This window comes from Neovison vison, chromosome 4 (assembly GCF_020171115.1).
Source record: "Neovison vison isolate M4711 chromosome 4, ASM_NN_V1, whole genome shotgun sequence".
Taxonomy (NCBI): Eukaryota; Metazoa; Chordata; class Mammalia; order Carnivora; family Mustelidae; genus Neogale; species Neogale vison.
The window spans coordinates 212,687,618-212,714,759 of NC_058094.1; the positions used below are offsets into that span (position 1 = coordinate 212,687,618).

At 41.4% G+C, this 27,142-nt stretch overlaps 1 protein-coding gene across 1 annotated transcript in view; it reads left to right on the top strand.

Moving 5' to 3' along the window:
* EXOC4 (exocyst complex component 4) overlaps positions 1-27,142 on the top strand; it is a 724,031-nt gene that overhangs the window by 661,401 nt on the left and 35,488 nt on the right. Inside the window, exons 16-17 of the mRNA XM_044246587.1 lie at positions 2,514-2,692; positions 5,366-5,525. Of these exons, the coding sequence (XP_044102522.1) occupies positions 2,514-2,692; positions 5,366-5,525 (339 nt within the window). The remainder of the gene's footprint in view (positions 1-2,513; positions 2,693-5,365; positions 5,526-27,142) is intronic.

The following is a 27,142-nucleotide window of genomic DNA, read 5'->3' on the forward strand; positions in this document are numbered from 1 at the left end:
TTTTCCCCCTATTTGAACTTTAGAAGAAGAAAATTAAGTTGCCATTTGAGTCCAAGATGCCAGGAATGTCACCTTTATCAGCTGATTTCTCTTCACATCAGGAGGGCTCTAAGTGGGTTCCACAGTGAGCGCCTGTTACCATTGGGATCCGAAGTGTGTACTTTCTGAAAATTACCCATCCTGCTGCGTAATCAGCAATATTTGTAGAAACCCTTAATGCCAAGTCATCTTAAGGTCAGCAACAGCATGCCAGACTCTGATGAAAAGAAACACTTTTTGAATTTGACATTTGCCAGTGGCTCCTTTAATATCTTTTTTCATCTCTAACCATTTGGGGAGAGGAAGACAGTACCTTAAAGTAGTCTTACTTCTCTTCCATGCCACTCACTTGAGGATCAGGTCATGATCTCAGGGTCCTGGGATCGGGTCCCGCATCGGGCTTTCTATTCAGCGGGGAGCCTGCTTGTGATTTCTCTCTGTCAAATAAATAAATAAAATCTTAAAAAAATATATTTTTTAAATGGATCATTAATCTAAATATAAAACCTAAAACTGTAAGACTTCCAGGAGAAAACTTAGGGAAAAAAAAAATCTTTGTGATGTTATTTAGGCCAAGATTTCTTACATATGACCCCAGAAACACCATCCAAAAAAGAAGAAATATGATAAACTGAAGTTCATCAAAATTAAAAACCATTCCTCAGAAGACATCACTAAGATGAAAAGACAAGCCAAAGTGGAGGAGAAGATACTTGCAAAATGTATATCTAATCAATAATTTGTATCCAGAACATATAAAGAAGTCTCAAATTTTAATAATAAGGAAACAACCCAATAAAAATATTGGGCAAGAATTGTGAACACAAAGGCATATGGATGGCAAATAAACAGAAATACTTGAAGCAGTGTGAAAGAAGCCAAACTCCAGAAGCCACATACTATATGATTCTATTTATAGGGCATTCTGGACAAGACTAAAGTATAGGAAGTGTCTGTAAATCCGTGGTTTTCAGATCCTTGGGGTATGGGTAGAGGTTGACTGCAAAGGGGCTCAAGGGAATTCTGGGGGAGATGATACGGTTCTACAACTTGATTATAGCAGTGATTATACCACTGCGTAGACTTGTCAAAGCTCATAGAACTATACACTGAGAAGGGTGCATCTTACTGTTGATAAATTATTTCTCGATAAACCTTACTTTAAAAAAGAAAGATGGTAGTCAAGCCTGAAGACAGTTCATTAGCAATAATGCCCAAGGCTTTTGCAGCCTTTTGTTTAGGAATATTTCCTATTACCTGATACAGACTGTAAGGGTAACAGAGTTTTGACTCTGAACATCTTCCTGTCTACCTCACTGAGTTTATAGTCAGCCTGTTTGGACTGGGTCTGCCAGTGGATGGAGGGGTTTGGTTTTTGGTTTTGTTTCTTTATAAATGCCTGTTTGTGTGGAAGAATTGTTTGGACTGAAACTTGCTTTTGTTACAGCTTCACACCCAGTTATAGAGTAGCCAATCCTTACCCATCTCAGACTTTTTTGGCAATTCCCAATAACTACCAAAAAGAACCTAAGAAGTGTACATGGTCAGAATGACTCAGGCAGTGTCAACATGGGAACGTCCTTCTTTAGGCTCATTCAGATCATCTCACGTACTTAAGTGTCACCCTGTGTTGTGAACCTTTCCTGACACCCCAGTGGCAGACTTCCATGGTTCTCACCAGAGAACCACGTGCTCCTGAGTGGTGACACACTGCCCTCTTTCGGTCTTTTCTTTCTTTCTTTTTTTTTTTTTTTTTTGGTCCACCCCACTAAGCTATGGAGTCTTTCGGGGCACAAACCATGTCTCACATTCCCAAGGCCCAGCACAATTTTATTTTTAAATAAGTAAGTAAATTTATTGTAGTGTTTTACTGAAGTAATAGATTAATTAGAGTCATAGTGATGGTAGCCAACACTGGCTGTGCCCTTGCACCGTGCCGGGCATCCATGCCACATGCTCGATGTTCAGTATCTCCTCAGAGCCCCTTAGAGGTAAGTGTTGTTGTCATCCCAAGTGCCCAGATAAGGAAACTGAGACAGAGATGAAGTAACTCGCCTAAAGCCACGCAGCCAGCAGATGTTGGAATTGGAAACTGGAACCCAAATGGTCTCATTCCAGAGCCAACTCTTTCGAGCTCTGTGACCTCTGCCTCACCTTTCTGCTACAGCCGTGTCTGTTGAAACATAGAATGCTTTTCACACTGGGCATATAATCCGGTCTTTGAAGGGGATGTTAGAGCTCATTTATTCCTCACCCCCGATGTGTGGATCAAGCAGGCGAGGCTCACAGAAGCTAACTTGCTCCAGATCCCTCCTTTCTTCGTTAGATGGCTTTCCAGTGAACAAGCAGAGGACGACGTAAATATTTACAGGGCCACTGCTGCCCTAAATATTTGGGCGATCTGTCCCAAGACTATTGTTTTCATCAGGAAAATGTATTACTAAATGCCCTCTCCGTCTTTGCCTTTTTTTCAGGGTTCACTGTTTCCACTATCTCATCCCCCTTGCAAAGGAGGGGAACTACGCCATCGTGGCTAATGTGGAAAGTATGGATTATGACCCTTTGGTGGTCAAGCTCAACAAAGACATCAGCGCCATTGAAGAGGCCATGAGTGCCAGCCTTCAGCAGCACAAGTTCCAATATATATTTGAAGGTCAGACCTTGCCTGTGTCCCTAGGATTTGGGGAGGAAGGAGGGGTGAAGGATTTTTTTTTTTTTTTTAATCTTTCCCTATTATTGAAGTTCACAAGTTACAGTTGTTTGGGGTTTGTTTGGGTTCGGTTTTTCTCTTTTTGGATTAAAGCTGCAGTACCTAGTCTCTCTGCGGATGGCTAGGTAGACAACAGTCTGGCTGCCATCTGCTTCTGGTTGATAAGATTTCATCCAACATAAGGCAGATGGCGGCCTGGCTGCCTCCCTGACACGCCGCTCCTGAGAGTTGGGTAAATATGTAGAGTGGACCATGAGTTAGCTCAAGAGAAGCTCATAAAAGGAAAAGAAGCACACATACAATGAGAAGACTCCAAAAAAAGATCTCATTGACTAAAATTATCGGTGGAAGGGGAAGTTTTCTCTCAAAGAATGTGCTGTTGTCTGAAAAGAAACCTCTGATCAGCAGAGATTTAGGAAGGCTGGCTCCATTAATGCCATGGGACAGGCTGGCAAGGAAGGGCACGAAAGACATTTCCACATAAACGCATTCACCTTCAACATCGTTATACATGCAATGCCAACCGAATAATTTTTCATGCTGAATTTTTCTCGTGGGTGGGACTTTGAGGACTTCAAACTATATTCCCTCCATTCTTGTTTTGGTTTATTTGTATATAGCCCTGGGTCCCAGAAGAATCTATGATGTCTCTAGAATTAAAGCAATGTTATTCAAAACAGTTAAGAAAGTGCATTGTGCAGAGGACTGTAGAACCTGGAGATAGGAAAGAAAGGCTTGGCCACTGCTTGCTTTAGGAAACAGTTATGTTCCAGCAAACTTGGACCAAGAAACTGAAAATCCTATTTTCCCATTAAATTATGTCATAAAGATGGAGATATGTTCTGAAAGGAACTATTCCTAGAAGACTTGAGCCAGAAAGTGTTAGTGATTAAGAGGTTAAGTGTTCTCTCCGTAGCACTGAGAATTTGAGGGCCAGAACAATCCTCTGGAGCTTAGAGCTGGGGTGCCCATCTGAGAAGTCACTCCTCACTCACTACACTGTTTCCTCCTTGCTCTTGACCATGACTCTTCCAAGCCCCGTGTATCAACATTCACGGTTCCCAGATTTTCCCTCTCATTTTTCCCATTTCTTAACATCCAATCCTGATGAATAACAACATCTTCTTGAAATATGGGTGTAACGCTCTAACATAGAATAGAGATGAAGAAATCATAAATTGGAGACCTTCTGTTTAAAAAATTTCTAGATATTTCTCTGTGATATTTCCTCCTCAATTGAAAAGGCATAATACAGAATTTCCCAAGGGGTGGGGAGTGGGGGTGAGAGGGCTTCAGTCTTCTTTGGTGTGGCAAAGAGGAGCATCTTATCACAGATATTATTTGTGTAGAGTAATTGCCAGTGTATAGTAATAATATAAAACAGACAACTTCTATTGGGTTTTTAAAATTATTATTATAATTTATTATGTGTATTTATCATATGAATTTACTTTTTTTTGTAAGTGGGCTCCATGCTGGGCAGGGAGTGGGCTCCATGCAATGCAGGGCTTGAACTCAACCCTGAGATCAAGGCCCGAGCTGAGATCAAGAGTAGGACACTTAACCGACTGAGCCACCCAGCCGCCTCTAAATTTACTTATTTAATATATTTATTATTATTTACTATTCTCTACAAACACTGCACCCCCCTCATTGCCTCTGCTTAGGCAAATTCCATTTTACCATGGCAGAACAAAATTATACCCAGAGTTATGGGCTCAGTAAAATCATACGCAGACTTAACCTACAGAGATTTTTCACATCTATCAGTGGCTTTAAATATAAACTCCATGTGTGTGTTTCCTTTTCTTTGAGTAAAAAGCCTGTTACTTCCCTTTCAAGTCGTTGCACGTACAGGTGAGTTTGTGGTCTGGAAGCAACTGCACGAGTGTAGCTGAGGCAGGAGAGAATGTTCCTTCTCTCCCTTTTCTGCATTCGTCCTCGTCAAGGGGAACTCGTTCTGCAGACAGAGGGAGTCGTGGATCCTGAAGGCCCGCTTTGAACCGTCCCCATGGAGGCTCTAGGACTTCAGAAGAGGGAAATCATGAAGACAGTAGACTGCTTATGTCTAGCCAGACTAGCTTTAGAGTTCCAGGGGAAGCTTTGAAGAATGGTGACCAGCATGCATCCGTTTCTTACTGACATATTTTTGCTTATTGGGTTCCAAATCAACATTTGAGCCAAAAATACACCCCTGTCTTTTTCTGTGGGAGGAAAAGGAAACCAAACAGATCATTGTATTTGCATGTGTTCTCCTCTGCTTCCAGTACCTCTTTACAGAAAAGTAAGGGTTCCAGTGCTCTTCAGTAGTTTATAACCAACTGGCTTATTTTCTAAGCCCTTGACATGGTGGCTTGGGGTGTGCAGTGGGTATGTTGCATAAAGCCCCTCCATTTGTAGCTATTAGGACGATGTAGGATGTTGCTGCACCCACTGACTGTAGGGTCAGTGGGTGCAGCAACCCTCAGAGATATGCCTTCTTTGATTGTTTAAATCTGTGGAGGATTTAAAGACAGACTTCCTTGCACATTCGTGTGTAAGTTCACGCAAGGTGGCACTAATCTGTCTTCTCTTCTCCACCCCCCACACCCCCGCTGATCTGTGCTGGTCCCTCAGGCCTGGGTCACCTGATCTCCTGCATCCTCATTAATGGTGCCCAGTACTTCAGACGCATCAGTGAGTCCGGCATCAAGAAGATGTGTAGGAACATCTTTGTCCTGCAGCAGAATTTGACCAACATCACCATGTCGCGGGAGGCAGACCTGGACTTTGCAAGGTAGGAGGAAGGACCGGGCTCCGTCCCTTGTACCAAAGTCGAGATCCTGTTGCCTATCAAAATCCCTTAGAAAAATGGATTCTTGGTACTTGAAAAGTTAATTTAAGAAAAAATGAAACAATTAGATGTTCATCAGTCTTAGAGAAGGTAATTCTCTATGATTCTGTTGGATGTGTAACCTGCCTTAGGCAGGGAGTTTTCCTGTTCTCCAACCTAAGTTCGTTGTACTACAAAACTTCAGTAACTTTCTTATTCTAAAAGTAATATTTGCTTATTGCATAAGATATGTCACATAAAAATTTTTTTAAAAAATCAGTAAACATGACTCCTAAGCCTTTCATCTGGAGGCTATGGCATCTGGTGTAATTTCTCCTGGCCTTGTGCCTCTGCCAGGGATACAAGTGAATTTTCATACCATGCATGCATATGATTTCTCTTTGTACAAAATTGGAACTATGTTAATACAATTTTATATTTGTTTAATTGCATTTTCTCTTATCAGGAACCTTCATTGAAAACATTATTTTTCCTAAAGCCACTGATAGCCCTTGAAAGGACAGTTGATCCTTGAACAACATGGGTTTGAACAATGCAGGTCCATTCATAATGCAGACTTTTTTCATACACTACAATTAATGTATTTTCTCTTCCTTATTTTCTTCATAACATTTTCTTTTCTCTAGCTTACTTTCTTGTGAGAAAACAGTATTTAACACAGATAACCTACAAAACGCGTTCATCAACTGTTGATGTTATCGGTATGACATCTGGCCATCAGTAGGCTATTCATACTGAAGTTTTTGGGGAGTCAGAAATTATACACGGATCTGTGACTGTGTGGGAGGTTGGCACCCCTTCCTTCCCACCTTGTTCAAGGGTCCACTGTACCACTTTTAATACCTGAACAAATATTTCATGGTAAAAGTTAGGTATTATTTAATCATTTGCAAATTTGTAAACATTTGCAAATTTATAAATCCATTAGGATTATTTCCTTTTTGTCTTTCATAAATCACGTGTTGAATATATGTTTTCATGAACCTTTTCCTCATCTCTTCTCTCTTTCCCAGTTGAAATCCCTTCTTCTCTTCTTGTTTTCATTGTGTGAACAGTGGTTACTCATCATCAACCATGCTCACCTTTCATGTCCTTAAAGGCTCTTCTTTTAAAGTGCACTCTTTCTCTTTCCTAGTTTGCGGATCTCAATTTTTAATGTTTCTTTATAATGTACTTTTGCAAATTTGAAGGGTTGTTTTATTCTCTCTTCATGTGGTCTCACCACTGTATACTTAAGTCATCAGACCTTTGGTACTCAGTGAAAGCTAAAACAGTTTTGAAGAAGACAGACAGTGATTATGGTATCTTAGTGTTTTACTGCTCTTTGCACCTTGGTGAATTTTCTCATAAACTCCTTTATGGCCAGGAAGTCATTTGTTTTTAATCGTCTGGAATTCTACTGCCTAACGTTTGTACTTCTGTGTCATTTCATGATTTTTGGATTCCTCAAGAAGTTCCAGAAAATTTGAAACCATTTTTAAGACCTTTCAGGAAAAAATGAAATATTACATTACATTGACAGTTATCAAGACATATATGCTAGGATCCTTGTTTTGAAAGCCTATAACCATGTATCTTCATTTTTAACTTTTCTTCTCCAATCTATCCCTCCATTTGTTCCATTGCTACGCTGTTCCTCTGCTTCTCTGTCCTCCTTCCCTGTCTTATTCCTCCTTTGTGCATGCATGTGTGTGTTGCATGTTCATTAAATTCCCTATTTTAGGCTAAATTTGGTAGAAAGCCTTCTTTGCTTAGATTAGGGAAACCAGGTGTGACTGAATGCTGCATTTATTTGGTCGCTCTTATGGGGAATGATCTCATTATTGAATTAGTCTGTTCATAATAACATTGACAAGGGGAAGTTAAGAACATGAAGGCCTGAGGGATACAGAAAAGCATTACTAATTCTCGGAGGAAAATAATTCTTAAATTCAATCATCCTTTTTTAAATTATTTTTTTTTATTTAGCTGAAATAAGTAAATTAACAGGTTTTGGCAGACAGTATGGGGCCCGAACACGTCCTAAAAAAACTAGCACCTGGATAATGAAATGCTGACTGGGCGGTATTGAGCTCAGCATCAGTGGGCTGCGAGCCAGCACTGCTTCTTCAGGAAGTAATTAAATGGCAACTGAGCCGTGCCTTTTATGGTTGAATTTGGGACTGATGTCCAAGGCAGTGGGTGTGACCTGAAATGTGACCACTTGGGAGAGGTACTGCTACTATTGCTGTTTACTCTGGATGGATTATAAAAGGAAATAGGCAGCATATGTAGCATTGAATGATTCCGTCCTTCCGATCTTGGTTCAGAAGGCCTCTCCTTTTTTTTTTTTTTGAAGATGTATTTGTTTATTTGATGAGAGAGAGAGAGATCGTGTGGCAGGGAAGGATGATGGAGAGGGAGAAAGAATCCCAAGCAGACTCCTGCTGTGCAGGGACCCTAACATGGGGCTCAGTCTCATGACCCTGAGATCATGACTTGAGCCAAAACCAAGAGTCAGCCGTGTAACTGACTGAGCCACCCAGGCACTCCTCGGAAAACCTCTCCCTATTAGACTTCTATGTCCCAAGACACTGAGACTCTTTCTGTTTTCTCAGTGCTGAGCCCAGAGTAAGTGCTCATCATGGGTATTGAATGAATGGATAGGTATCTACTCAAGGCTTCTTTTGGTGCTGACGAAGAACTTGGATAATGACAAAGTTTAGTCTGTCTTTAATGCCCTAAGAGTTTTCACTAGCTGACATGGGTTATTGTTCTTACAGGTTTACGAGGAACAGCATCTCCCTAGAGCATAAAGCATTTTACAGAAGGAACCATGTATCCCTATGATTCATTGTCTCTTTCTCCTTCATTTGCTCTTGCTCTCATACATCGAACATACATAGACACACTTTATGGCCTTATATTTTTCTGTTTCTGGTTTTGGTAGGATGGGTTTCATGGAAATGGGCTCCATCGATTCCACTGAATTTGAAGCTATGTAAAATGAATATAACAGCAATACCAAAATAGCCAGAAATAATAGACTGCAGCAGTGTGCCTCAGCGTTCCTTAAGCAGTGTCTAATCAAGCATGGGCAGCATCTGTACTTCCAGCAAGTCTCTATAGGAATGTTATCTTCTAACACAGTAATTAATCACTAGTTGCCATGTGTCAGAAAACTTACTTAACAAGAAGTTGCAATGCTCTTGTAGTTTTTCACTTCCACAGCCTCCCTGGCCAGTGGAAAATACAACACCCTTTCTGTATAAAGACTAATGTGGAGTGATTCCATTTATGTTGATTCTTCTACTTGCGGCATTGCTGTCGATCTCTTTTTCTACACACCTTTACTCTCATTTCTAGTAGGAGGATAAATCTCAGGTGACCAAGGATCAGCATAACCTGGATAATCACCAGAATTAGAGAAACCCTGTCCCCCAGACAATGATTGTTGCTATGGTGTTGACCCTTTTAACCCCATTGTACATTTTTAGAGTCAAGATGATACTCTGTCCTGGAAAATGACTGCAGGTTAACTAGAAAATGGAAGGGCTTCTTGAGTGGGCTTTTTTTAGTTCCTTTCATGAGAAATCATCTTCCCCTGAGCTGCCTTGCACTTCTCCAGACTGAGTCTCTGAAACAACCTGGGAGACCAGGCACTGCACCGCAGGAGAAGTCTGGCTGGGCACTGAAGTCCCCAAAGTGGCCCCAACAATCTTTGTACTTTAAGTGAAGTCATTATTCAAGCAGATGAGTCCGGAGTTTTCTTTCTGGTCCTTCCTGCTCTCCCCACATTTTCCCTCTGACGTCTGTCCCTTTACAGTTCTCTTTCTCCTTCATCTCTCCTGCCACCTCTGGTTTCCTTCAAGGCTTCATCTCTCCTCGATTTTTTTCTCATTTTGATTTTCTTTAGACTGGCATCTCTCGTACTTAAATCCGACAAAGATAAGGAAATGAAAGCTTAGATTCAGGAAGTGGTAAGGGGAGAAGTTCCAACACATAACAAAGTTTCCTCACCCTTCTACTCATTCTTTCATTCACTCATTCAGCTGCTGTTTATTGAGTGTGTCTTCTCTTTAAGTCCTGCCCTTATGGAACTTACACTATTGTAATTCAGGCAGTTAAGGCAGACTAATAAATAAGTAAAATATAAAGTATTTAAATAAGTAAAATACAAAATATAAAGTAAAATATAAAGTATAAAAAAGATTTTATATATATGCTATGTGAAAAATCAGTCATGGGAAGGGGAAGAGAGTATGCCGGGGTAACGAAGGTCACCCACAATTGTAGAGTGGTCATGGAAGCCCTTAGTGATGTGGTAACAATTGAGGAAAAAGCTAAAGGAAGACAGGGAACAAGCCATGTGGATATCTAGGGGAAGAGCATACCAGGAAAAGACACACAAGAGGAAAGAGCCAGAGGGAGAAGTACGCTTGGCATTTAAAGAACAGCAGAAAGGCCAGTTTGTATGAAGTGAATGAGCAGAGGGAAGAGTCAGGGACGGAGTCACAGGTTTCATCTAAGAAGCTGAGATCCTGAAGGTTGTTGTGTTAACACTGGTTTTTACTTTGAGTGAGGTAGGAGGCTATCAGATGGTTTGGAACAGAGACTGCCATAATGTGACTTACACTGTAAAAGAATCACTCCTGGTTACTATGTTGTAAGTAGACATTTGGGGAGGGGAGGTTGCAGGCAAGAGCAAAAACAGAAGGAGCTGTCAGGAAACTAGGTGAAAGATAGTAGCCATTCAAGCCAAGATGGCGGCACTGCAGAAGATCAGAAGTGGTCAGATTAGGCTATATTTTACAAGCAGATCTGACAGGATTTTCTGAGAGATTGGAAGTAAACCAGTGACTCCAAGGTTTTTGTTCTGAGCATTTCAAACGATGGAGTTTTGATTTGCTGAAATGAAAATACACCAGACACTGGGAAAGACAGGTGGAGTTTGGGGAGGTGGAAACGGGGCAGATCGGAAGGAGGTACCAAGAGTTTGGGTTTGGAAATACTAAGGCTGAGATGCACGTTAGACATCTGAATAGAAATCAGGAAGAGGGGGCGCCTGGGTGGCTCAGTGGGTTAAGCCTCTGCCTTTCAACTCAGGTCATGATCTCAGGGTCCTGGGATTGAGCCCCCCTGCTTCCCTCTCTCTCTCTGCCTGCCTCTCTGCCTACTTGTGATATCTCTCTCTCTCTCTCTTTCTCTGTCAAATAAATAAATAAAATATTTTTTAAAAAATTTTTTAAGAAAAGAAATCATGAAGAGAGAGCTAAATGTACAAATCTGTATTCAGGAAAGAGGTCTGGGCTAGAAATAGGAGTTTGGGAATCATCAGCATGTAGATGGGATTTAAAGCCATGAGATGGAATGAGAAATGAGATCTTATTGACAACAAGAAGCATAGAAAAAGGGAAGCCATCCAAGAATTGGGCCTTGGGTGGGTACTCCACTGTTGAGATGTTGGAGTGCTGAGGACAAACGAGCAAAAGAACCTGAGAAGGAGCAGGAAAGAAAAGAGGAGAGAGGTCTGTTTCCCAGAAGCAAGTGTTTTAAGAGGAGAGTGTCTTCATCTGTGTCAAATGGTGCTAGTAGTTTTAAGTTAGCTCAGGACAGAGAATTGGGGTACTGGGGGACCTGACAAGAGGGCTGAAATGCTTTGGTTTGCACTCCTTAATCTTCTCTACACAACTTACCTAGTGCAGAAACAAGCTTTGGGAATAGACTTCTCACTGCTCAGTTCTGTGGTGGGGTCTGATGCATTCATGACAAACAAGAATGCAATTAGAGGCTTCTGGTGTAATATATAAAAGACTGAATAGGCGCCCTCTCATTTCTCACTGAATGGTTACTAAAAAAGTCCTGCTCTTCCCAGCATATTTATTCATCATGTGTTTCCCGTGATGAAGAGGAGTTGTGATCTCTCTTAGAAGGACACCGAATGGTTTTATTTTTAAGGAAGGTGCTCCTCCAAGCTCCACCCCTCCCTTCTCCAGCCCTCAACCCCCTTCCAGCAACTCTGGTTTAGCTTTGGAGCTGTTCTGTACATGTTTACTTAACCAGTAAGGCCCTATATCTTCTATGTGTAATACACATACATAGGACATCTTCACAGTAGCCAATAGAAAAATCCCACTGGTAAAGAAGGAACTATTGGGAATCTGGAAACCAAAGGAGAAAGAAATCTTGCTTGAAATGCCTCCTCAGGACATAAGTTTATATGGAGAAGTAGAACACACCATATTTGTTTAACTCAATAAGAGATTAAATCAAGAAAGTAAAGAAACAACTGAAAGAATAGGAGAAATATTTTCGTATCACATATCTGATAAGGGACTTGTATCCAGAATTCATAGAAAACTCTTACAACTCCATAATACAAAGACAAATAACCCAATTAAAGAATAGGTAAAGGCACCCCAGCAGTAATGAGCACACCTAGTGTCCAGATCTTGGTTTCTAATACTCTTCCCAAGGAAAGAACCAAGGCTTCTGGGAGAAATGGCTAATTCTAGGACTAGGACAGAAAATATATAAAATGAGCGTGGAACATCCAGAAGTTAAGGAAGTACTAAATACACACACACACGCACACACACACCACTTCGACAGGAATGTGTCACAGAGGCACAGGGGCCAACTGAAAGAGAGCCAAATGGCCAAAGCTGGGACAATTTGAACAACAAAATAAAGTATTGGATTATGACACAAAGTACAGAATAAATATTTGAGTCCATAGTGATACAATTAAAATGATTGAATAAATTAATAAGTGAGGGAAAAGAGACAGACCTCCTATACAGAAGAATTCCAAATGAATTACATAGCTACTACCCTATATAAGGAAACTAACTCTCCACTTCTTAACTGTAGATCATTCTTAGGGACTTCCTTCCAAAGAGTACATAAGGAGTCAGAGGAAGGTAACTTGATAGTGGAGAAATCTGACAAACAGTACTTCAGCCAGGTGATCAGGGGTCAACGCCAAATTACACAAAGCATGTTGATGGATATACCCTTGATTTGAGGGGATGAAAATGATACTTTACCTCTGTGATCTTCCCCAAAACCCATAACCCCCATATAAATGAGGAAAACATCAGAGAGTTTTCAGTAAAGTAGGATCCTATGAAAGAAATACCAGTCCTCCTCGAAACTATCAAGGTCATCAAAAACAAGGCAAGTCTGAGAAACTTTTATAGCCAAAACAAGACTAAGAAGGCATGGCAGGGCACCTGGGTGGCTCAGTCAGTTAAGCATCTGACTTCAGCTCACATCATGATCTCAGGGTCCTGGGATGGAGCCCCACTTCAGGCTCCCCACACAGCAGAGAGTCTCCTCCTTCCTCTCTCTGCCCCTCCCCCCACGCATGTGCACACATGATCTCTGTCTCTCTCAAGTAAATAAATAAAATCTTTATTAATAAATAATTAAGAAGGCATGACAGCTCCATGTAATCAGTGTTCTGGAAGGGATCCTAGAAAAGAGAAAGGACATTATGTAAAAACTAAGAAAATATGAATAAACTATGGACTTTAGTTAATAGTGTCGCAGTATTCGGGGCACCTGGGTGGCTCAGTGGGTTAAGCCGCTGCCTTCAGCTCAGGTCATGATCTCAGCGTCCTGGGATGGAGCCCAGCATAGGGCTATCTGCTCAGCACGGAGCCTGCTTCCCCTCCACCCCCCTCTGCCTGCCTCTCTGCCTATTTGTGATCTCTCTTTGTCAAATAAATAAAATCTTTTTTTAAAAAAATAAATAATAAATCAATATTCGGTAGTTGTGATAAATATATCACACTAAGATATTGATAATAGGGAGACTGGGGTGCAATTTACATGGGAAATCTTTGTGCTGTCTTCTCAATCTTTCTGTAAGTCTAAAACTATTGGGAAAAAACTATCAAAAAGTAGGGAAATGATTTGTATAGCCATTTCTCCAAAGAAGTTGTATAGATGGCTAATACACACATGAAAAGATGTTATTAGGGAAATGCAAATCAAAACCATAATGGGATAATCACATTACACCCACTAGGATTGCTGTAATCAAAAAGTCCAACTCCAGCAAGTGTTAGGATGTGGAGAAACCAGATCCTTCACATGTTGCTGGTCAGAATATAAAATGGCAGAGCTGCTTTGGAAGGCAGTGCATCGGGTCTTCAAAAAGTTAGACTTACTGCACACTTGCCCTATGACCTGGCAATTCCTCTTCTAGGTATTACCTGAGAGAAATGAAAATCTACACCTACATAAAAATCTGTATACAAATTTTCATAACAGCCAAAAAGTGGCAACAACCCAGATATATCCATCAGCTGACAGAGAAATAAAGTGTGATAAACCCACACAACGGGTATTTTTCAGCTATAAAAAGAAAAGTACTGATCCATAATGACAAACGTACATGAACCTTAAAAACATTACATTAAACGAAAGAAGCTGGTCATGAAAGACCATATAGTATATGACTCCATTCATATGAAATGTCCAAAGTAGGCAAAGTCATAGAGACAGAAAATAGAGTAGCGGTTACTTAAAGCTGGAGGGTCGGGAGAAAATGGGAACATGGGTTTCCTTTGGGGATAATGAAAATGTTCTAAAGTAGATTGTGCTGATGGATGTACAATCCTGTGAATATACAAAAAGACATAGAAAATGTACACTTCGAATGAGTGAATTGTATGGTGTGTGAATTATATCTCAATAAGGCTGTTAAAAAGAGGTTGAACTTTAAAGCTTGAAAGCTTCCTGTCACAGGAAATAAGTAGCCCGTGTTTTATACTTAAATCTCTGGGGGGATTTTGTGTTGGCAATACCTAACTTTTTCAGTTTCCCCAATTCATTAGGGAGGTAGGAGATGAAGGCAGAATTTTTGGAGGAGGTGATGCTTCATGTTAATCTGAAGCAGAGTTATCCAGGATGAGGAGGGGGCCATTTGGAAGAGAGAGGGCAGTTCAGGGTGACTGGGGGCATATGCCTGAGGAAGAGAGTGGTAGAAGATTCTGGGGCGAGGGGTGGATGATAAGGTGTTCAGACTTTCTCCTGTAGGGCAAATGGACTCAGCGTAAGAGCGAGATCGGTCTGTATTCTAAGTAGATGACTTGAGCAGCTAGGTGAGAAATGGATAGGGGGATGATAAGCCACAGGCCTTGCAGGCCAAGTGGAAGGTGATTGTCACGAGGGTGTAGGCCTGAACCAGGTCCAAACTGGGGGAGATGGAGGACATGGAGTTGAGAGTTACATAGGAGCTAAAATTGGCAGGATTTAGAGAGTGATGGAACCATGAGAATAAAGAAAAAGGAATCAGGGTACTTTCTGACATGGGTGGGTCCTAGGACCACCCTTCCATTTGCTAGGTAGGATGCTGCCTGATTCAGAAATCACTGAATAAAGCCAATTAGGTTTTTTTTTTTTTAAAGGTAAACCTCCAGGAATGGGGAGAGGGAGGTCTGATGGAGGTCATCAGTGGATGTAATCAGTGCAGGCTGCCTGTGAGATTTCCAAGTGGAGATGTCTAACACGCAACTGGACATGTGAGCTAGAAGCTGTGGGTGGGAGGAGCTGTCCTGAACCAACAGACCTGGGGAATCATCCGCCTAGGCCTGAGGTTCAAAACATTTAGGGGAAATCAGCACTGCGGACAGAGGACCGTGCCCGCCAGGATATAAAGGGCATGAGAAGAGGGTAGGGAAGTTACAAAAGCAGAAAAGGACAGGACTGCTGCAAAGAACTGGTCCTTCCCCCCATGAATTCATGTAGCACCTTTCTTCCCCGTAAATTAAAGCATAGTCCCATTTTAACCTCTCCGACTCCCCTATGAGGGAAACTGTTGAGGTGCTTCCTCCAGGTGACAGATTCAGCCTAGAAACTGAATAGATATCACCTGACCTTGTGCTGTATCTAAGGCCAAGAATGATCTCTGGCATGGCTGAAAATCTTGAATTTCCTTCCAAGGCGGCTGTTTAGGCCGACTTCCTTCACAAAAAACCTCTTGCACCAGGAACAGCCCTTTGGTACAGAGGTACGGGTTTTCCTCTTTGGACTGACCAGGGTGTAGCCTGACAGGAATTAGCAGTGACATGCTGCCATCTACTGGAAACACCCACAGACATCCAGACAGATAAATACCTGTGGTCCGGTAAATCCCCATCACTCCCAGGAATCAAGAGTGGGTACTACCTCTGAAGTAGGCTTTGGAGATAATTCAGCTGAAAACATGAAATGCCCCTCCCAATTAAATAAAATGTCATTTGATTGCCGGAAAACCAATTCTGTTTCTGAAAAATTACATATGTATGTATTTTTCATATATTCTTCTCTGCTAATTTTTTCCCCCACCTTTATTCTGCCATTGGTTTTAGCTGCTTCTCCAATCCCGGAATAACCTATCCCTTTTCAAACCCTTACCTGTAAAACTCCAGATTTTCAACTCAAGATTATTAATCATGTGGGTTTGTGATAAATTTTATAGGAAAGATTTTTCTGCTACCCAAATTCTTTTAATGATGTGCCCCCTAAAAATTCTGTTATATCTCTTGAATTTAATGGTGATACAACACTAGCCCTGACTTTCTTGGGGCCCAGAGTAAATTTGAAAATATGATGCGTTAAATAGCTTTTGCTGCCTGGTAGGAGGAAATATACTCATTAATAAAATTTAATAATAAAACAAAATTTATGTGGCTTAATTTCTGAGAAATTTTTCTTTAAAATTTGTCTTAGCAGACACAAATAATATTACATCTCCCTAATTAAACCTTCATTTGACCTTCCTACACTGTTTCTGATCATCCCTCTTTCTACTCACCTACTTTTTCTGTGTTTATGGCACTCATAATAGGTTCCATGCCTTCTAGCAATTAACTGATCACTAATTGTCTAAGGGGGGGCTCTTCATCTCCCATAGAGTACCCCCCAAAATGAGTATAAAGCTCTCAAAAGTAATACCTGTCCTTATTGATGTTTGATTGGTTATATCTTATGTATGAGGCTCTGATTAAGAAAGAATTCTTTTGATTATGCTCAATTAATGTCACCATACCTTGTACATATATAATGGCAATGTATAATTCAGGGTTCCTCAAGATTACTGGCAAATAGTTGTAGTCTTCCCTTTGTAGCACAAGTACTGAAATTGGAATGATTCAGAGATTAGCATAGATGACAGGCGGTATTATTTCCAATAAAGATCCCAAGGACTGGAAATCAGAAGTGACTTGCCCAAAATCTCTCATCAAATTGTGCTATTTATATACCCTGCACTACCTTTGTAGTTGTCACAGTTAGGAAATTAAATTAATTCACCCAGCGAGGCCATTTTTCTGCCAGGAAATGATCATGCTAAAAAGATATGTACTAAAAAGATATGAAGCTTGCTCTTGACTCAAGCCCAAGAATGATCATTTACTGACTTTATTAGAATTCTTATCGAAAAACTTGAGGCTAGAAGATGACCTTTCTTGTTTTCTAAATGAAGATACACTGTTTAATTTTGGTGCTTAAACGTAGGAAACAGGCGCCTTTGGGATAGCCACGGAAACAGCTAAAGCTCATACAAACCATATCAAGGCCTGACTTCCTCCCAGCGCCTTTCTCGTTCGGACAGTTCTTATGACTAGTTACCATAATTGTGTTTTGTTTTTTGTTTCTCAGTGGGTTTGTTTCCCCTCTGCTGCTCTGTAACAGCAATCTAAAATGTTTATGAATGTGATTTGTGTTTCAGAGTGTTTGATAAATACGAATTTCCATGTATGTTTCAGAGAGCATCCTTAGCTAAATATAAGTACGTTACCAAGAAGTAAACATGTGCCTAGACTTAGGACTCCACACTTTCATTTCACTGAAACAAGGACAGCTTCTAGAAGACAACTGACTTCAGTATAAACTCCCTACAGGCCTAAATTACTTTCTTGCAGTGATGATATAAGAGCAAGTATTACTGTTCTTATTTTATTTTTTTTTCAGTGTTCCAAAATTCATTGTTTATGTACCACACCCAGTGCTCCATGCAATACATGACCTCCATAATACCCAGCACCAGGCTCGCCCAACCCCCCACCTCCCTCCCCTCCAAAACGCCCAGTTTCTTTCTCAGAGTCCACAGTCTCTCGTGGTTCATCCCCCTGCCCAATTTCCCCCAACTCCCTTCTCCTCTCCTTCACCCAATGTCCTCCATGTTATTCCTTATGCTCCACAAGTAAGTGAAACCATACAGTAACTGACTTTCTCTGCTTGACTTATTTCACTTGGCATAATCTCCTCCAGTCGTGTCCATGTTGATACAAAAATTGGGTATTCATCCTTTTTGATGGAGACATAATATTCCATTGTATATATGGACCACATCTTCCTTATCCATTCGTCTATTGAAGGGCATCTATCTTAGTTCTTTCCAGAGTTTGGCGACTGTGGCCATTGCTGCTATGAACATTGGGGTAAAGATGGCCCTTCTTTTCACCATATCTGTATCTTTGGGGTAAATACCCAGTAGTGCAATTGCAGAGTCTTAGGGCTGCTCCATTTTTTAATTTCTTAAGGAATCTCCATACTCTTTTCCAAAGTGGCTGCACCAACTTGCATTCCCACCAACAATGTAAAAGGGTTCCTCTTTCTCCACGTCTTCCCCAACATTTGTTGTTTACTGTCTTGTTGATTTTGTCATTCTAACTTGTATAAGGTTGTATCTCAGTGTCATTTTGATTTGAATCTCCCTGATGGCTAATGATGATGGAACATTTTTTCATGTGTCTGTTAGGCATTTGTATGTCATCTTTGGAGAAGTGTCTGTTCAAGTCTTCTGCCCATTTTTTTGATGTGATTATCTGCTTTGTGTGTGTTGAGCTTGAGAAGTTCTTTATAGATCTTGGATATCAGCCCTTTGTCTGTAGTGTCATTTGTATCTTTTCCAATTCAGTGGGTTTCCTGTTTGTTTTGTTGACTGTGTCCTTTGCTGTGCAGAAGCTTTTGATCTTGATGAAGTCCCAAAAGTTCATTTTTGCTTTTGTTTCCTTTGTCTTTGGAGACATGTCTTTTTTTTTTTTTTTTAATTTGACAGAGAGAGAGATCACAAGTAGACAGAGAGGCAGGCAGAGAGAAGGGAGAAGCAGGCCCCCCGCCAAGCAGAGAGCCCGATATGGGGCTCAATCCCAGGACCCTGAGATCATGACCTGAGCTGAAGGCAGAGGCTTAATCCACTGAGCCACCCAGGCGCCCCTGGAGACATGTCTTGAAAGAAGTTGCTGTGGTCGATGTTGAAGAGGTTACTCTCTATGTTCCTCTCTAGGATTCTGATGGATTCCGGTCTCACGTTGAGGTCTTTTATCCATTTCGAATTTATCTTTGTGTATGCTGTAAGAGAATGGTCGGGTTTTGTTCTTCTACACAGAGCAAGTATTATTACTATTATGTAATTGAACTCAGTACATGAGATGAACTGTAAGAAGTGCTTTGCCTATATTGGTTCACTGAAACTCTATATGAAACTCTATATGTAACTATTATGACCTCATTTTCTAGATGAAAAAAAACTAAAGCTTAAAGAGGCTAAGCAGATTCTCAGTTTACATAATAATAGTTTTAGGATTCAAACTTTGATCAGTCCAACACCAAAGTCTCTCTGTGTTCTTAGCCATGAGAAATCAGGGTTCTCATTTGGTAAATATTGGGTCTCTGTTTGCTTTGTATAATTAAAATATGATTTCATTTTTCAGTTAGGCTCTTGGCTCTCAAACATTTTCTTTTCCTTTATTTTTTTCTGGTTGTCCTTCCCGCTTGATTTCCATCAAGCTCTAGTCTCTGGCACTTTTAATTAGCTTTAATTAGCAGTTTCACTGTAGAGGGCTCTGCAGACCTCTCCTGCACTGGAATGTGTGAGGGAGGGCTGGTTTTACTTAGCCATTTGGTACTCAGTACTGCCCATTGTTGGTCTGTCCCCCTTCCAAGGAAATGTGCTGGAGCAGTAGTACTTGACATTCAAGAACACTCTCTCGTGGGGCGCCTGGGTGACTCAGTCATCTGTTAAGTGTCTGACTCTTGACTTCAGCTCAGGTCACAATCTCAGGGTCGTGAGATGGAACCCCACTATGACGTCAGGCTCTGCACTCAGAAGGCAGTCTGCGCACGCACCCGTTGTCTCTCTCTCTCTCTCAAATAAATCTAAAAACAAAACAAAAAACACATCCTCTCAGAACCATACCACAGATTAGAGCTAACATATGATCATACCAGGGTAAATTCCATCATTAATCCCAAATACACCCATCTGTACTCCTAAAACACCAAGCAGATAAACCAAGTGGTTATCAAAGGCTAGATGGTATAGGGGACTTCTTCTAAGTGGAATTCTTTGACTCTAGCCCTAAAAATTCAAATCTAGAAAGTTCAGGTTGGGGAAGAGGGTACAGAGCAGGAATCTGCAATTTACTTAGCAAGAGTCGTAGAGAGTCTGATGCAGTTAGTTCTTGGATGCTCTTAGAGAAATTCTGGCCTTTCCTATGTTCTTTGACACTCACAGTAGGCCATTTCTCTCTCAGCCCCTTATTTTCCTTTAGTCCACCCCTGCTTCCCCCACCCGGATTCTGTCTTCCTCCTGCTGCAGGCAGTCAAAGTAAAACTCGCCTGAAAGCCCTTTTCTGGATTAAGTGGAGCCATTAGCATCACCCCTCAGGACAGGCACCATGACATGATCGATGACAGCTATTTTGAGGCAGAGTCAACTGTGGTCTTGGAAGTTTGGGGGTGAACCAACTAATACTTCGCTGAGGTAGTAGAAGGCCAATAAATAGATTCAATCCACATTTGTGGTATAAACTTGGGCAAGTCACTTCCACTCTCTTAGCGGAAGTTTCCTCATCTAAAAATAAGGCTCTGAGTAGAAGATCTGCTGTAGACCCAACTTGCCCAGAGTTGCACAAGGTAGAGTCAGAGATGGGACACAGAGGTCCAGAGCCCTGCCTCAGCCACCAGCTCTCAGAAGACGCTATCCCAGGAAAGCCTTTTGAGAAGAAGCAAATTAACTTTATTCTAATTGGGCTTCTGGGTGGCTCACTTGGTTAAGCAAGTGCCTTCGGCTCAGTTCATGATCCTGGAGTCCCAGGATCGAGCCCCACATCTGGCTCCCTGCTGGGCAGGGAGTCTGCTTCTCCCTCTGACCCTCACCTTCTCATGTTCTCTCTTTCTCAAATAAATTAAAAAATCTTTAAAAAAAATAAATAAGTCTCTGCTTTCTGTTTAAAAAGAAAAAAAAAAAAAAAACACTTCAGTCTAATTCCATAAAAGTACTGTAAAGATTTCTCATGTACACAGTGTGTAACAGGCACTTTTAATATTTGATGACTAGAGGGACAGAAAATTGAAGGCGTGTTTATATATATGAAGGAACGAAGACAGAGGGAGGGGAGGCCAGTTTCTTCCGGTCAAGCTCCCGGTTGTGGCATTTGCTCACCACACCTCCTGGAGAGTAAGACCAGCAGAAGCTGGCCACTGCTTTTGCATGACCTATAAAGGTCCTATAAGGCTCAGAACGGGTAATTCAAAAAATAAACATGTAGGTGCTCAAAAATATAAATGTCACATCTGCTGTCGCTCTTCATCTTCTTTGCCGTGCTGTGGTTTTCCAGCTGATGGAAAGGTTTTATTCAGATCAGCCATTTCGCTTTTTCCTGGAGGCACTCTTAATCCTTGTGTTCTAACCTTTAAAGATCTAGGCTTCACTTGCTGCTGTAATGATTTCCATTGCCTGGTATCTATATGCTTAAATGCCTCCCAAGAATGGCCCACCTCCGATTTTGCTCAATTGCAAGTGGAATCTCATGAGAGAGACCAAATGGTGGGCGGAGGGGGAGAGGCCGGCTCTTAACTTACCTCTCTCTCTCTCTCTCTCTCTCTCTCCCCCCGCCCCCGCAGGTCGGGGGAATGGTGGATCCACGGCCTCCGCCCTCCCGCAGGCAATAGCACCCCATCTCCTTCTCCTCACGGCAATCTCTTTCACAAAGACGCTGGTGAAGCATTCTGGGGGTACTGGGGACACAGGAAGGAGGGAGCAGCTGGGGCTTTTTAGGGGCCGGACCATGTTATTGACAACATGAAAGGCTTCATGGCTACGTTCACGCGGAAATTAATTACAGCCCAGTTCCCCCATTTCTCCCTTAGGTGACAGTCTTCTGTTGATGTGTGCTGCTGTGAAAGTAATAATAGGTTTCAAATGTTTGTGAAAAACATAAAGTAATTACTTGCTGTGATAAATCAGTCATCTGAAGTTTCAGCTTCGCTCCGCTCTGCGTACATGGCAGTGGGTCTGTGTCTTTTGTTAACTTTAATTATATAGCATAGGAGCATTTTTACTTTTCAGTTTTCAGAAATTTCCCCTTTTTCTTTTCTTGGTTTCCTAGTTCTCCAGGGATGAAAGTATTGAAATGATAATGACACATAACTAACATTTGAACAAGGGAAGCATATGTCTGCCAGGGAGCTGATTGCCTTAGTTAAGTTTTGTGGCTGTTGGCTATTAGCTATTTGCCAGTTTCTCTAATGAGCCTTAAATATTTACTGTTTGTGGTGCGGAGGGAAAGAATGTGCTCTGGGGCATTCTGAGCTTCCTTCCCACCAAAAGCATATGTTTAAATTATGGGCCCTGAAGCCAAAGAGCCTCTAATAGCTTTTTTCCCTTTTTTAAATTAAAAAAAAGAAAGAAAGAAAGAAAGAAAAGGGAAAGTTTCCATTGAAAGCTGCAGCTCCTTTCCTGAGGTCCCTTTCTTCAGTAGGGCCTGTGCAGATCTGCTTGGGTGACACTGACCCCTTTTGTTAGCTCTCCTGTAGAATACGAGAGAAATTTCCTTTTGACAACTATCTTAGAAGAGGTCCTTATCCAAGCAGATACAGTAGTGAGGACGATATCCTGGCCAGCATGACATTATCATAGGTAGGTCCCTTACTGTTAGTTAGCACTAGAGATGGGTCACCCCTAAAAATGTGAATTGCACATATTCATATCTCTTTTTAACTACTATAGGATTACGTTTTTCTGTTCGTCAAATCTATCTTGTCCATTCCTGACCGGTGAGCCATCATAAATCCTACCTTCAAAGGTTTGCTTAATCTCCCGGATCAAGCTCTCCCTTACTTAGAAAAATAAGTTTTTCCCTTTCCAATATTAATCTCTCTCTTCAAACTGTCATTTATATTTAGAATCAAAGAGAAGAGCAGTGAGAATTGGCTGTCTCATTATTTGTCTTACTGATTAATTGGTTGTCTACTGGAGAATTCTTCTGTATGGAAAATCATACTTACTGGGACTTCTGAGTTTTTTTCTTACAACGATCATTGGTGTTCATGATGTTTGCCCCGAGACTGGAAGATCCCATCCAGTATCAAAGAATACCACTGTGTTCAGTATAGTTTTAGCATTATGTCTATTTTTTACTGTATCCTGTCTGTTGAAAACTGTTGGCAATATGATATCTCAGTTTAATCTCTTATTACAACTGTAACCCCTTCTTTTCTTCCCATGCTGCGTCGTAGAGTTTTTAAAGCACTATAATTCTATCATCGCATTTCAGTCTTCCACATACAAGTACGCGAGATAGTAACAAACTGCTCAAAATATCTTTTATTCTATTATTGTTAACACACAGTTACCAATAACTACTACGTATTGAGCACCCACTTTGTGTAAGGCCCTCATCTTATGTGATGTTCACAGGTTATCAGATGTAATCCCTGTAATAACCTAGTGTGTCTAGGTATTAGCATTTTCATTTTACAAATGGGAAAATTGAGTCTGAAAGATTAAGTAACCCAAGGTCTACACAACTAGCAACTGACAGAACCATGATTCAAAGCCAGCTCTATCTGCATTTCAGCTGTTGTTCTATACAGCTCATGACAGTGAAACGCGTTAGTATTTCAGGAAGATATACCACAGCCTCAGTGATTTTATAGACTCTATTAAATGATGATGCTGGGGTGTTCTTCATTGAAAGGGCTACAAGGAGGGGTAACAATTTTTTATCTTCCCTGCAAGAAATTGAAAGGAAATGTTTTATAGGTCTGCAGGGACACACAAAAGGAAGCCAAAAGGATTATGAGAAAGGATTTTGGCGCAGCACCTATTGTCTTTCTAGGAATAATTACCTTTATTGTCAGGCCCAACAGAGGCGGGAAGGGGTATAGGACCTCTGAGGACTGCCACACAGTAGCATTAGAGAGTGTCCAGGGTAGGTAGGAAGGCAGGACCAGACAGCACAGGGAGAGGGGGGTCACTGCCACTTACAAACCCTAATTCCCCAAGTATCCAAACACCAACATGTGGTGGTAATACAATGACTAATGAAATGAAGTTGTCTTAAATAGTTTGTAAAAAACTATTACAGTTTTTCAATGAATTTTACATATTCGGAAGAGAGGGGAAAGTGAGAAGATAGCTGTTTTTGTTCCATCAACAGAAAACCCAGTCATTTTGAAGATTTTATTTATTTATTTAGAGAGAACAAGCACAAATGGGAGGGGAGGAACAGAAAGAGCAAGAGAATCCCAGGCAGGCGCAGAGCCCAACAAAGGGCTTGATCCCACGACCTGAGCTGAAATCAAGAGTTGGATGCCCAACCAACTGAGCCACCCAGACGCCCCAAACCTAGTCATTTTAAAAGAAAAATAAAAGGAGTGATCCATGATTGACATTTGTCATTTTTTGATCAGTCAGCTTCTAAATCTCCTCCTGCGTTGAGAGAATTCTCCACAGCATGGCCTTGGAGGGAGACAGAGCCCATCCTCCATCATCAAAACACAAAGCCCAGGCTTGCTTCCTGTATGGGGACCCAGCCTGTAACAGACAATCAGATGCGCCTACTCCACGCTCATCAGGGAGCTAGGGACTCCGAGGCCAGGGGTAATGGAGAATCATATGAGGTGTTACCAGCAGTGGTGGAACTTCCAGTTACCTGGGGTAGTGGCCGGTAGCCGTGACCATGGCAGAGTCAACATCCGGTTCTGCCGGCACATGAGCAAAACACAGTGTTCTGTGGCTAAGCGGCGGCAGCAATGGTATCTTCAGGAAACGGTCTTTGCGGGGTGATTCTGGAGTGCTTCCGGCCACGGTCTCAACCGCTGCCTCACTTTGTTTGTTCCTGCTCACTTTCCAAATCTGATTCTCCTCTCTTCCTGACTCACCTGTGAATTTTACCCAGTACCCTTTCAATAATTGCTTCTCTGCAACTTACAGCCTTGATTGTTACATACATATACATGGTAAAATCTAGTGAATCAAGTAAATTTTCACTTTTAGTTCTTTCAGTCTTCAGCAAAGCTCAGTTTTACATTATTAATCATTACTATTGAAGTTTTAGTGTCAACTTTGATTGCTCATCGCTATTAAAGTTTTTATATAAAGTTACACAGCATCTCTTTATCTTGGCTAATTCTATAGTATACTTAAATATCCATCAAGAAATTTTAATTTTGGGAGGGGCGCCTGGGTGACTCAGTCATTAAGCGTCTGCCTTCGGCTCAGGTCGTGATCCCAGGATCCTGGATCGAGCCCCGCGTCAGGCTTCCTGCTCGTTGAGGAGTCTGCTTCTCCCTCTCCCAGTCCCCCTGCTCGTATTCCCTCTCTGGCTGTCTCTCTCTGTGTCAATTAAACCTTTAAAAAAAAAAAAAAGAAAGTTTAATTTTTTAAAGAGAAAGCAAACTGGCTGGTTTATATGCCCTGAGGTTTGTTTCCCATAGCTGAGAAGACCTAATTATCAGTTTTATACATTTGTTTCCATTATGTATTACCATGTAATGAATCATCCCCAAACTTAGTACCAAGTACAGCAACCATGACATTAGTTCTGTTGACTGAGCAGATGGACTGGGGCTCAGCTCAACAGTTCTTCTGCTGGATTGCCTTTGGATGTCTCCCATGGCTGTAAGCTGATGGCAGCTGGACCTGGAGCATCCACGCTCCTTTGTCTATGTGTGACTGGTGGGGGTCACTGGAAGCCTGGGCTCCGCTGGGGTGTTGGTGTAACTAGTTCCTTCTCTTTCTCTTCTCATTGAGTCTCCGAGATTCTACTCTTCCAAGTGATTTCTTCATCACGGTAGTCATACTTCCTACACGGTGACTTAGGGCTCCCAGAAGCATGAAAGTAGAAGCTGCCAGGCCTTAAGTCTTGGACACAGGATTATCACTTCTGCCACATTCCGTCAGTGAAAGCAAGTCACTGGGCTAGCCCACATTTAGTGTAGGAGGGGACTATGTAAAGGCAGGAATAATGGGAGGCATAGTTCATAGGGGCTACCTTGGGGATTTAGCTATCCTGTGTCTAAACTTCAGGCTGCAGAGTAAGTGTTCAGTGCCAGGTGCAGTAGGCATCCAGTGTATTTGTCAGGATTATTTCTATTGCGAAGAGCAGAAACCAAATCCAAACTAGCTTATGTCAAAGAAGAGAATTCATTGAATCATGGAACTGAGATATTCAAGGGGTGATTGGTTTAGACATAGTTTTGTCCAAGGATTCAAACCACATCAGCCTGGACTCAGTCTGTTTTTTAACCATCAGACTCTTGCCGCTGTTTGCATCTGCTTGGTTTTATTACTGTATAGCCTTTGTCCTCCCCAAAATAATAGCTGCAAAGTAGTATCATACTTTTAGTAGAGAATGTTAGGGAAAGAAACCCTCTCGCTTCCAAAATCCGCACGACAAATCTCATGGAGGGACTCTGTTGGCCCTGTCCTCCTATGAACCAATTGCTGTGGCCGGGAGGAAGGGGCGTTCTGATTGGAGGGTCTGCGCCACGTGCCCACACCTGTTGCAAGAGCTGATCCTTCAGACCAGGACTTCCTAGGAAGTGTTCTAGAGAAAAGGAAAGCTGCTGTTACCAGAAGAAGTCGGATGGATCCTGGAAAAACAAAAACAAGAAATAACTACCCCCGATAACATTGTGCTGAATGAATGAAATTTAATAAGTGAGTGGCATAGGCAGTGAAGTACTGAGTTTATTAGGTGCCAAAGGAGACAGACACTTCAAAATTATTTTATGGAAAGAGCTAGACAGAAGTGCTGCTAGGAGTGGACTGAAATAGAGAAAAAAATGCAGTTTTGAGCTGTACTTTGAGAGGGGAGATTTAGGAGGAGGATGATATTATAGACCCAGAAAAGGTCACTTTCTGCAGAACCAAAAGCAATTAAAGATAGAGAAGTTTCCAAAGTCTAATTTGTGGATGCAGCTGCTCTCCTTAAACTGTACTTTTAAGAAAATCAGGTTAGTACAGTCCGTTGTACCATTTAGTTACCAATTTAGTTGGATCTCAGGAAGAACTGTTCTGTAACCCTGAATGTGACAGTGGGATGTCTCAAATATTTAAGGGGCTCCTACAAAAATAAAGTTCCGTGGTGACTGTTACCGAAGGGTTAAGAGAAAAGCCTTTTGAAAATATATATTCACTTGTCCTCTATCACTTTGATTAACAATAAATGCTGACTCCCCAGAAATAATAGTAATCTGCATTTTTGTATTTAGAGCCCTCCTGTGAGGCTGAAGGTTTCTAAGTAAATTAATTAGCTCTTCTCTGGGACGCTAAGGAGGAAAGGAAAGCAAGCCCA